The 11,489-nt window shown below is 43.5% G+C and overlaps 1 protein-coding gene across 1 annotated transcript in view; it reads left to right on the forward strand.

The window, feature by feature from the left end:
* Positions 1 to 11,489, forward strand: part of LOC142095494 (uncharacterized) — a 101,903-nt gene that overhangs the window by 12,551 nt on the left and 77,863 nt on the right. The window contains exons 2-9 of the mRNA XM_075178438.1: positions 1,216 to 1,314; positions 1,465 to 1,576; positions 6,201 to 6,277; positions 6,422 to 6,533; positions 7,696 to 7,793; positions 7,944 to 8,055; positions 10,986 to 11,062; positions 11,207 to 11,318. Of these exons, the coding sequence (XP_075034539.1) occupies positions 1,216 to 1,314; positions 1,465 to 1,576; positions 6,201 to 6,277; positions 6,422 to 6,533; positions 7,696 to 7,793; positions 7,944 to 8,055; positions 10,986 to 11,062; positions 11,207 to 11,318 (799 nt within the window). The remainder of the gene's footprint in view (positions 1 to 1,215; positions 1,315 to 1,464; positions 1,577 to 6,200; positions 6,278 to 6,421; positions 6,534 to 7,695; positions 7,794 to 7,943; positions 8,056 to 10,985; positions 11,063 to 11,206; positions 11,319 to 11,489) is intronic.

Below are 11,489 nucleotides of genomic sequence, written 5' to 3' on the forward strand. Positions count from 1 at the left end.
AGCTTCTTGGCCTTTGGTAAGATCAAGTGTATTATCTATCCTTGGAGGGACTGGTGACTCCTCCCATAATGAATAGACTACGTTCGTCCTTGGCCTAAAGGCCGACAGCTTGAAAGACTGGCATAGTATGTGCATCTAGAGAGGATGGGACACTGACAGAGTACGTCACAGGCTCCTTCCTGCTTGTCTTCTATCTTTATGGTAGATTTTATATAGAACAACTGGAAGGCTGGGGCTGCTCACACACTTATTCATTTCACTATTACTTTGTCACTTTCCAATTTTTATTTTATTTTGTCCCTTCAAATTGAGGCTCCTTATCCCTTAGATCTAGAGAACATGGTGTGACCCTGAGTCTCTCACCTCCTCACACCCCTAAAGTTCCTCCATGTGGGGAACAGAAAACTCATGTACCTTTTGTGAAGCTTTAACAGATCCCAGGGTACAGTGATTCTCACTTTCCCCCTCAGCCTTGCGGTGAAGACTGTTGCTCTCAAGAGGCCTCCAGGGTGGAGATGAGGATATTCTTCCTTTGGGGAGGACCTGAATAGACCAAACCCTGTCACCTTTTTGGGGTGTATATTTTTGTAACTTATTTGAAAGGGCAAATATTGCAAATAAGTACAGTCCTAGGCTTGTAATTAAAAAATACAATAATAGTGAGGGATGCTGGGAATATTACAGTAACATCAATCATATCTTATCGAAATGTTTCAATCAATACACTGGGTGAAATAACAGTGAAGAATATATCTGTTTAGCTTAAGACAGCAAGAAGCCATCCTTGTGTGTCAGTAGGATTAAGCAGGACCCAGAGCCCCATCACGGTGCCTCCACCTCACTCACTGATACATGAGAGAAACAATGATCAGAGGATTCTAGAACTCGCCAACAAGATCATTCAGCTGCTGACTGGAGAGGTGACTGCTGGGAATGGGACATTATACAGTAACACCAGGGGATGTGTCTGGGTGATGACTGTATAATTGTGTGTGTCAGGTTCCTATAAGGTGTGAGGATGTCACTGTCTATTTCTCCATGAAGGAGTGGGAGTATTTAGAAGGACACAAGGGTCTGTACAAGGACGTCATGATGGAGAATCACCAGACTCGCATCACTAGACACTTTGTTTTATTGTAAAGGAGAGAGCTTTATTGAGGGTCACCGAGATACATACATCATCTGATAATCACAGTCACTGTGTATTTCCTACAGATGGATCCAGCAACGCAGATACCCCCAGAGAGATGCCCCCGTCCTCTTTATTCACAGGATTGTACAGAGGAAAATCACAGTATCCCACAGGAGTATCAGGTATATGGAATTTATTTTCTCACCAACTTTCAGTATACCAAAGCACTGTATGATCTGTAGAGACACCGTGTGTGTCTTATACACTGACTGATTCTTCTGAATTACTGAACACAAACATTGTGTTATTTTATTATTTTGTTGGTTAATTAGCGTGAAGATCTGATGAAGATTAAGTTAGAAAATAAAGAGGGAGAAGAAGAGATGTATGTGAGGGGTGATCAGCAGTGTAAGGGGGAGGAAATCCCTACAGATATCAGCACAGGTGAGTAATAAACATAAATATGTATTATACAAAACAGTCACATATTGTCCTTGTTTAGACCCTACAACTATTGTATATGCTGTACTCCGTAATGACTACATTCTCTTCATTTTATTTGAGGCAAGCTGTATACTAGCACTACATCTATCTATGTTATTACATGTAAAATTATTCACATTATGAGTTGTGATTTTACACAAAGCTGTGAGTTCACAGGTTGCTTTAGTTAATACACCTATCCTGACACTACAGGGTATTTAAAAGGATTTTTGCAGGTCATGGGCGAATCAACTATGGGAAACAACATACTGTCCAGAAAATTTAAATCCAATGCCCAAGATTTTAACAGTATCGTTCAGCTTCTCAGGTTTCTTCTGTGTCCTCCTCTTTTTACTTCATTTGGTCCAGACAGTCAGTGAAATACTTGGACACACAGATGTCATGTGACCTCTCTCAACTTTATACGGTAAATTTGCTACTCATACTGAGGCCGATCTTCTCAAACCGCATCTTCACAGAATCACCTGTGATTAAAGTGAGAACTCTTCCATGACTTCATTGCGTTACCAGATGGATCTTAATATATTGTTTTCCAGCATAGAGAGTAATTCCTGCTTTCTCTTCCATCCATCTGGGGGATACTGCTACCACGGGGTTGAGTGAGGGGGAGTAGGAGTTAGCACTTAACTAGTTAACTTGTGAGCTGCCGACAGACCCTCCCCCCCCCCCTGACTTCCCAGTTTAAGATAGGTGCCCAAAGGAGTTGGGCTTGTATTTTTGCAGTGAAAGTTTTTTTTCCACTGTTATAAGTTTATTTTTATTATATTTAGTTTTCTTTATTTTACTAGTCACAAGAGTGCTCTGTTTTATAACAGAGCACTCTCGGGTGAGGAAAAGTGCCTGTCTCCCTGAGAGGAAGATTTTTTTATTTTTTATTTTTTATTTTTTTTTTTAGATCTCCTCTTGCAGTGTGACAGGCGGATTAGACGAGCCGCTGTCACACTGCTTACTCAGACTACTGACACTGGCTCGAGGGCATAGAGCGCAGGTACTCTGTGCGGCCATAGCGGAGGAGGAGAGGAAGATACCAAGTTCCCCTCTCAGAAAAAGGAGGGGGGAACTTGTCACTGCTGTCCGGGCCGAGTGGTGAACTACAGGAGGCAATATACAGGTGACTCTGCTTGTTAGACAAGCAGCGATCGCCTGGGGGGGCATGAGCCACCATTAAAGCAGCACAGAGATGGAGAGGAGCCAGAGTTAAGGAAAAGAACTCCCCCGTTGCAGCGGTGAAGTGGAACAGGCAGAGGCGCCAATTCTGCCCGAGAAAGCGGGCATCCACGTCACTGCTTCATCTCCGAGCACAGAGCTGCTGACAGGCTTCTCCCTCCACTGTTTCTTAGTTCAGAGGAAGGCTAAGTACCTTATTTCTTTTGTATATACTCCCTATAATATAGATAGGATGTATTAGAATTTTGTGGTGGACTTTTATATATTGGTGGGGCATAGTATATGGTTCTATAGATACTTGCTCCCACATATTACACTAATACAGGGATACTGTCTTTTGACTTTGTCATAGATCAGTTAGTATCTTATTTCTGTGTGTGTTGTTATTTGGCTGTACTGTGTTTCCTTTAAAAACAAAGGTAAAGCACCCAGGGCCAAATACTATACTTGTTCCAAGTGTAATACTAAACTACCTAGTGAGCACCAGGAACCAGGGGCTCTCTGTTATGACTGCGGTGGGGCTTTCAGGTCGCCGCAGTCACAGGATAGTGCCCTAATTTTAACAGAAACTCCAGCGAGGGCGACGGTGCTAACGACCTTGACGCAGGGGGTTAGTACTTTGGTACAGCTGCTTTTTAAGCCCTCAGAAATTCCAGCGGTGGCAGCGGCACTCCCTTCAACCTTTCGAACAGTAACCTCTCTTAATTCAGGAGTATTCACCAGGAATACCTAGTCTGTTGCTTCAGGACTAGTGGTACACCCCTCTGTATTGCCATCTCAGGCCCCTATTATGGGTGAACCGGCTTGGTCCACTTCGTTAGTCAGGGGTCTAGGTCGGTTGAACCGATTTTTAGAGAGTCCAAGGCATTTGCCCAGAAACAAAAGACATAAATCAGCTAATCCCCTTCTGGCTTTCTCAGACTCGGAGAGATCATCAGAAGAGGAAGGTGAAGTTATAGAGGACTCAGATTCCGCACAGACTGACTCAGAGGAGTCTCCCAGATATCAGGGTATGGAGGACCTGGTGATAGCAGTGCGCCAAGCCCTAGGATTCTTGGACTTAGACAAGCCTAGATCTTCAGAGCGGGGTATTTTTAAGATGGTCACTAAACAGACGTTCTGTTTCCCTTCTTCTGTGGAGTTAAGAGAGATTGCAGAAGCATCTTGGAAACAACCTGACAAAAGGTTTGCTATTCCGAAAAGGTACTTGTCATTGTACCCTCTGTAGGAGTCCCAAAAGTAGATACTCCAGTGGCACGCTTAGCTCTCCACACTACGCTTACAGGACCCGACTGACCATAAGTTAGAGACATTTCTAAAGTCCGTCTATACGGCAGCAGGTACCAGTTTCAGGCCCACGTTTTCAGTAGCATGGGTTGCCAGGGCTATGGAAACGTGGGCTAACCAATTAGCAACAGCCTTGCAGGATTCTGAGTTATTTCTGTTGGCACTGCACCTTACGGAGACTTCAGGTTATGTCTACGAGTCTGCTCAGAACTCAGCTACTATTTCCTCTTCTATCTCGGCAACAGCTGTGGCGGCTAGAAGAGCCTTATGGCTGAGGTCTTGGGATGTAGACTTTGACTCTAAAAAGTCTTTAGAGTCCCTGCCTTATTCAAGTGTTATTTGGCCCAGAATTGGATTCAATGATTTCCTAGGCTACAGGAGGTAAAGTAGTATTTTTACCAGTCAATACTCCAAACTCTAGGACTCCTAGGTGTAGTTCGTTCAGACTGCCCTTTGGTGGGGGCTCGTCTGGCAGGGGTCAGACATCTAGATCCAGGTCGTCTGGAGTCAGGAGACACTCTCCGAGGTAGGTCTTCCTCCTCAAGTTGCCCCTCTTCCAACATTCCGGATAAACCGGCAGCATGACTCTAATCCTCCACTGTTGGCGACGGGGGAGGGTGGGGTGACGTCTACTACTGTTCAAAGATCAGTGGGCAGAGTCCTCGGAGGACAGCTGGATTTGCAGGATCATGGGAAGAGGTTGCATGATAGACTTGGAGGGTCCAGCCCCTCGAAGATTTTTTGTAACCAGCTTGCCCCGCCATCCACAGAAAAGACAAGCAATGCTCCATTGCGTCGCTTCTCTTCTTTCGCAGGGAGTTATCATGAAGGTCCTAGAAGACTCAGGGGTTCTACTCCAACCTCTTTTTGGTCCATAAGCCGGATGGTTCTTTCTGGCCAGTATTGAACCTCAAGCAGTTGAATCTTCACAGGCGGGTAGTTACATTTCAAATGGAATCTCTGAGCTCTGTCATCAACGTACTGGAGGCAGGTCAGTTCATGGCGTCAATAGATATCTAGGACGCCTACCTCCATATTCCAATCTGGAAAGCGCATCAAGCTCTTCTCGGATTCACGGGCGGGGTCTGCCCACTATCAGTTCAGGGCTCTTCCATTCGGACTGGCAATAGCGCCAAGGGTGTTTACAAAGATCTTGGTTATGGCGGCTTATCTTCATTCCAGAGGGGTGCTGGTCTGTCCAAGAGTCATCTCTCAACATAAATGTTCTGGAACTAAAAGCCATGTTGAGAGCATTGCAGGGAGCACAGCTCATCCTGCAGGGATTTCGGGTTCGTCTTCAGTCCGACAATGCCACGGCAGTGTCATACGTAAACAGGCAGGGAGGACTTCAAAGATTCGCCATACAGATTCCTTATTTGTCTTGTTAGATTTATCAAGACGTGGTTGGCCTGCTTCTATGCAGTCTATTGCTAGATGGCTGACTGAATATTAGGCAGACTTATATCAATGCTACCCGTCCTGTGCCAGATGGTATTGTTGCCCATTCTACCCGTTCTGTAGGAACGCCTTGGGCTGCACGAAATTGGGCCTCAGCGGATCAGTTATTGAAAGCAGCCACCTGGTCCTCGGTCCATACGTTTACAAAATGTTACCAGTTCAGTGTCTTTGCGTCGGCAGATGCCAGTTTTGGCCGTAATACTTTACATGCCTGGCTGTCAGAGCGGTCCCTCCCTTCAAGGGGGCTGCTTTAGAAAGTCCCCATGGTAGCAGTGTCCCCCAGATGGATGAAAGAGAAAAAAGGATTTATATACTTACAATAAATCTGTTTCTCTGATTCCTTCTGGGGGACACTGCATTCCCTCCCTTCTGCTCTTCTTCTGTGTGCTCTTGGTTGATTGGCCTATCTTATTTGGGGCTTTATAATTAAACTGAGAACTCAGGGAGTTGGCAGGGGCAGGGATCAGTCGGCAGCTCACAAGTTAACTAGTTAAGTGCCAACTCCCCCCTCACTCAATCCCATGGTAGCAGTATCCCCCAGAAGGAATCAGAGAAACAGATTTATTGTAAGTATATAAATCCTTTTTTCCATGTCCAATAGGTTGGTTAGGTTATATAAACAATGTACTCAGTCACTGTGTGTCTCCTACAGATGGATCCAATAACCTAAATACCACAGAGAGATGTCCCCGTCCTCTTTATTCACTGGATTTTACAGCGGAAAACCAGGTACATGGAATTTAGGGTCTCGCCATAAACCAAATTGACTTTTCACTATATGATCTGTAGAGAACTTGTGTGTGTTATACACGGATATGCTGCTGTTTAGTAAAATTATCAAAGTGTTATTTTATTTTTGTATGGGTTAATTAGGGTGAAAATCTGACTAATATTAAGGTAGAAGATACAGAGGGTGAAGAAGAGACGTATGTGAGGGGTGATCAGCAGTGTAAGGAGGAGGAAATCCCTACAGATATCAGCACAGGTGAGTAATAAACACTTATTACAGAAAAGTGTCTTAGTGTCCTTGTTCAGTCACTACAATCTCTTATTCTACACCCCCAGCACATCCTAATGAGGAAAATATATGTGCTCAGTGGGGGAGTCAGGTGCCATCAGCCCCTATTAGACTCCTGTTCTCCTCCTCACATCATATCATTGTGCTACCGGCTATAAGATCTGACCAGTAACCTCCCAACACTCTCTGTTGATTCTCATACATCAGTACAGGGGACGTCACCATAGTGATTCAATCACTGATCATTGGGATTAGACCTTGTGTGACATTACCTAAGATCCTCCATATGAACTACCATGTGACATTACTTATAATGATCCCCGTACACTATAATATGTGATATTACCTAATATCTTATTTGTGTAATCATATCTGAATGTTAGTTTCTCAATATGTATATACTAACACTGCTATACTAAAGCAAAGCGGCAGGGGTTTCCCCCATCCTAACATCACACTCGTCCCATCTCAACACTCACTTCACACAAACTTCACCTTCTCACACACACAGAAATATAACCACACACCAGTATTTGCACAATAGCTCCCCTCAAATCTCTGTGGTTGATGCTCTGTACCTATCGCTCTTCATCTCCTGATCTGTCTGTGTTTTCTGCTCTGCCCTTATGCTGTCTACCGCTTTCTGCTCTTGTCCGTCTGTCCTTCACTCTCATTACAAAGAAGCTTCAGCCTAAATTAGTAGCTTGACTCTGTCTGCGGGGTTATTGTAACTGAGTTTGAACAGAGTGTCATATAGATATCTGCCTTTGTGTCCACCTGGAGAACTTTGATTAGTGTAGACACATAGATAGGACGTGCTGCTAATTTAGTCACTGTATACCCTGCTTACTAGGTTCCAGTGTTTGTGTGTGAGGACAGTGTCTGGATGGGCATTGTGGTTGTACACTGTCACTGGCTAATGGGGCTCCCTGTTCTATGATGCCGGCTGAGCAATATGAGCTTGTGTGGAAACCCACACAAACACGGGGAGAACATACAAACCCCTCACAGATAAGGCCATGGTCGGGAATTGAACTCATGACCCCAGTGCTGTAAGGCAGATGTGTTAACCACTACGCCACCGTGCTGCAGTCACTGTGTCTGTTTATATGCAACGTGTCTCCTACAGATGGATCCAGGCACCTAAATACCCCAGAGAGATGTCCCCGTCCTCTTTATTCACAGGATTGTTCAATGGAAAATCACAGGATCCCACAGGAGTATCAGGTAGATGGAATTTAGGGTCTCGCCAAGTTTCAAAATACCAAAGCACTGTATGATCTGTAGAGACGCCGTGTGTGTCTTATACACTGACTGATTCTTCTGAATTACTGAACGCAGACAGTGTGTTATTTTATTATTTTGTTGGTTTATTAGCATGAAAATCTGACTGAGATTAAGGTAGAAAATAAAAAGGCAGAAGAAGAGATGTATGTGAGGGGTGATCAGCAGTGTAAGGAGGAGGAAATCCCTACAGATATCAGCACAGGTGAGTAATAAACACTTATTACATAATACAGTCACATATTCTCCTTGTTTAGTCCCTACAACTATTGTATATGTGGTACTCCGTAATGACTACATTCTCTTCATTTTATTTGAGGTAAGCTGTATACTAGCACTACAACTATCTATGTACATGTAAAATTATTCACATTATGAATTGTGATTTTACACAAAGCTGTGAGCTCACAGGTTCTTTGAGTTAATTCACCTATCCTGACACTACAGGGTATTTATAAGGATTTTTTCAGATCATGGGCGAATCTACCAGGGGGAAACAACATACTGTCCAGAAAAACAATCCTGCTGAAGAGGATATTGGAGGTTTCTCACCAGCAGACCTAGCTGGAACCAGACAACCCACACACTCCTCGGCTTCACATGCCCTCTTAGCAATGACCTTAGTATTGTCTACTGATTATCCGTAAGACTCTAAGATAAGGATATCTGGGAGTAACTGTGTTGCCATTAGCAACAATCCGATTCTAGTTATGATTTACTTAGTACATTCTACAAAATTATAGCTAGAATCTGATTGGTTATTATTGGCAACATCTCCACTTTCCTAACCTGCCGGAAACTCTCAGCTTCATACATTTACCCCCTGGACTTACTTTTGCTCACTTCCTACAAAGTAAAATGTAAAATTTCATTAAAAGGTGCTAACACTCACAAAGTAGAAATTTCTTCACTTTGAAGGGATCACCATGAGCTGGTGAACGTGATTCGTGGGGTTAAGGGGACAGATGGGACTTTTGAAGATGATATCTCCTCTTATCATAAAGCAGTAGAGGTACAGATAACATCCACACTACTCACCCACATATTGACAACTTAGAAACAGGCACTGACAGATCAATATTAGTGTGTGAGGGCTTCCTACATCTATGGATCTGGAAGACTTGTAGTCTTCTTATTCAGTATCTTTAACTCCCTATAAAACCAGACAGTCATTACATAGACTGTTATTGACTTATCCCACAGATTGCTTCAGGTTAGGAGATATAATAACCCGAATTACATTATATGGTCTGGTGAGATGGAGGAGTGCACTCTGCTTTTACAGTGCTATAAGCTTCCGCTGTTTCCACCAGATTATGATGCAATGAAGCAGGGTGTCTGTAATTTTTATATTCTGTGTTGCTACAAACCTGCACCACAATCTAAGAACCTAGTGGGTAAAGTATTGACTTAAAGGACTGCTATGTAAATGGCATTGCACAGACGTCTATTCTTTTTTTTTTTTACTCAAAATTTTATTGCATACAAAAACAAGAACATGAGTGACAAAAACAGAGAGCCAAAAGAAGTTTGAGCAGAATATTCAAAATACATGAATCCAGCAATGTCACTCTCATAACAGAAATATACATTATAATATAACAAGTTAGTGGTGGGCAAGGGAGGGGGAGGTAAGGCAATGGACATTAAGGGTGTGTGGGGTAGGAGAGGGGGAGAAGGGCATGGTCGTCTGAAGAGATAAGCTAAGAGAAGCGTGCTATCTCTCTAGAGGGAGCGCTAGCAGGTCTAAGAAGTGGCATTTTTAGAGAAACCATAGACTCAATTTTATGTAGGGTCGTGTAAAGGGGAGATTATTTAAAGGAAGACTGACTACGAGACTCTAGGCATAGAGCCAAGGGGCCCAAACTTGATGGAACTTGTCTTCTTTGTCCTGTAATGACGAGGTAATCTTTCCATATTGGCAATAAACCATATATATGACCTTAAAGAAGAGACGCGAGGAGGCTCCACCTGTTTCCATGATTTAGCTATCAGGCATTTGGCGGCCGCCAACACGTGTGAAGCTAGCTTCGCAGAGTGGGTATCAAGGTCCTGTATAGGATAACAGAGTAAGAAGGACCACGGGTTCTTCCTAATAGGGCATTGGAGAAGGGAAGAGAGAACTCTTGCGACCCTGTCCCAGAAGGAGGAGATGACAGGGCACGACCACCAGATATGTACGAGAGTGCCTCGGTGACCACAGTTTCTCCAGCAGTCGGGAGAAGCCGACTGATACATCTTTGCCAGCCTATCGGGTGTAAGATACCACCTATAATATACTTTATATGCATTTTCCTTGATAAGTGCGGAGATGGAACTAGAGGCCACATTCAGTCTAATGGTCTCCCAGCAATCCTCCTCCGGGGGCGGGCCCAGATCCCTCTCCCACTCCCTCTCATGTATATTCCCGGTCTTCACCAATTTCTCTAGTGGGGCGTAGTGTCCGACAGGAGTGACAGGAGGAAATGCCGAACCTGCAAGTATTGGTAGAAGGGCGGATGAAAGTTAGGTACTCTAGAACAAAGAACATCATAGGGTATAGGCCTTCCGCGCTCAAGCAGGCTTCCTGCAAATGCACAGACGTCTATTCTAATATTAGAATAGCTTTTTTCAGGAGACAACCCAAACATCACAGGGATCACATTAGGTCCTGTTCACCATAAAGTTGTAGCTTTTGTAGATGACCTTCTTTTCTCTATTACTTTGCCAGACATCTCTATACCCAGCCTCATGTATGAACTAAATGCTTTTCAAAAGCTAACTTACATTTAAATCCAAAGCCCAATATTTTAACAGTATCGTTCAGCTTCTCAGGTTTCCTCTGTGTCCTCCTCTTTTTATTTCATTTGATCCAGGCAGTCGGTGAAATACTTGGACACACAGATATCATGTGACCTCTCCCAACTTTATACTGTAAATTTCCTACTCATACGGAGGCCGATCTTCTCAAACCGCATCTTCACAGAATCACCTGTGATTAAAGTGAGAGCTCTTCCATGACTTCATTGCATTTTCCAGATGGATCTTATTATCTGGTTTTCCAGCATATAGAGAGTAATTCCTGCTTTCCATGTTAAGCTATTGGTTGGTTAGGTTATATAACCCATGTACTCCGTCACTGTGTGTCTCCTACAGATGGATCCAGTAACCTAACTACCCCAGAAAGATGTCCCCGTCCTCTTTATTCACTGGATTGTACAGCGGGAAATCAGGTAGATAAAATTTAAGGTCTCGCCATAAACCAAACTGACTTTTTACTATGTGATCTGTAAAGAAGTAGTGTGTGTTATACACGGATATGCTGCTGTTTAGTAAAATGATCAAAGTGCTATTTTATTATTGTATGGGTTAATTAGGGTGAAGATCTGACTAATATTAAGGTAGAAAACATAGAGGGAGAAGAAGAGATGTATGTGAGGGGCGATCAGCAGTGTAAGGAGGAGGAAATCCCTACAGATATCAGCACAGGTGAGTAATATACACTTATTACAGAAAGTGTCATATACTGTTCTTGTTCAGACACAACAATCTCTTATTCTACACCCCCAGTACAAACTAATGTGGAAAATATATGTGCTCAGTGGGGGAGTCAGGAACCATCAGCCCCTATTAGACTCCTGTTCTCCTCCTCACATCATA

Source organism: Mixophyes fleayi, chromosome 6 (assembly GCF_038048845.1).
Source record: "Mixophyes fleayi isolate aMixFle1 chromosome 6, aMixFle1.hap1, whole genome shotgun sequence".
Classification (NCBI taxonomy): Eukaryota; Metazoa; Chordata; class Amphibia; order Anura; family Limnodynastidae; genus Mixophyes; species Mixophyes fleayi.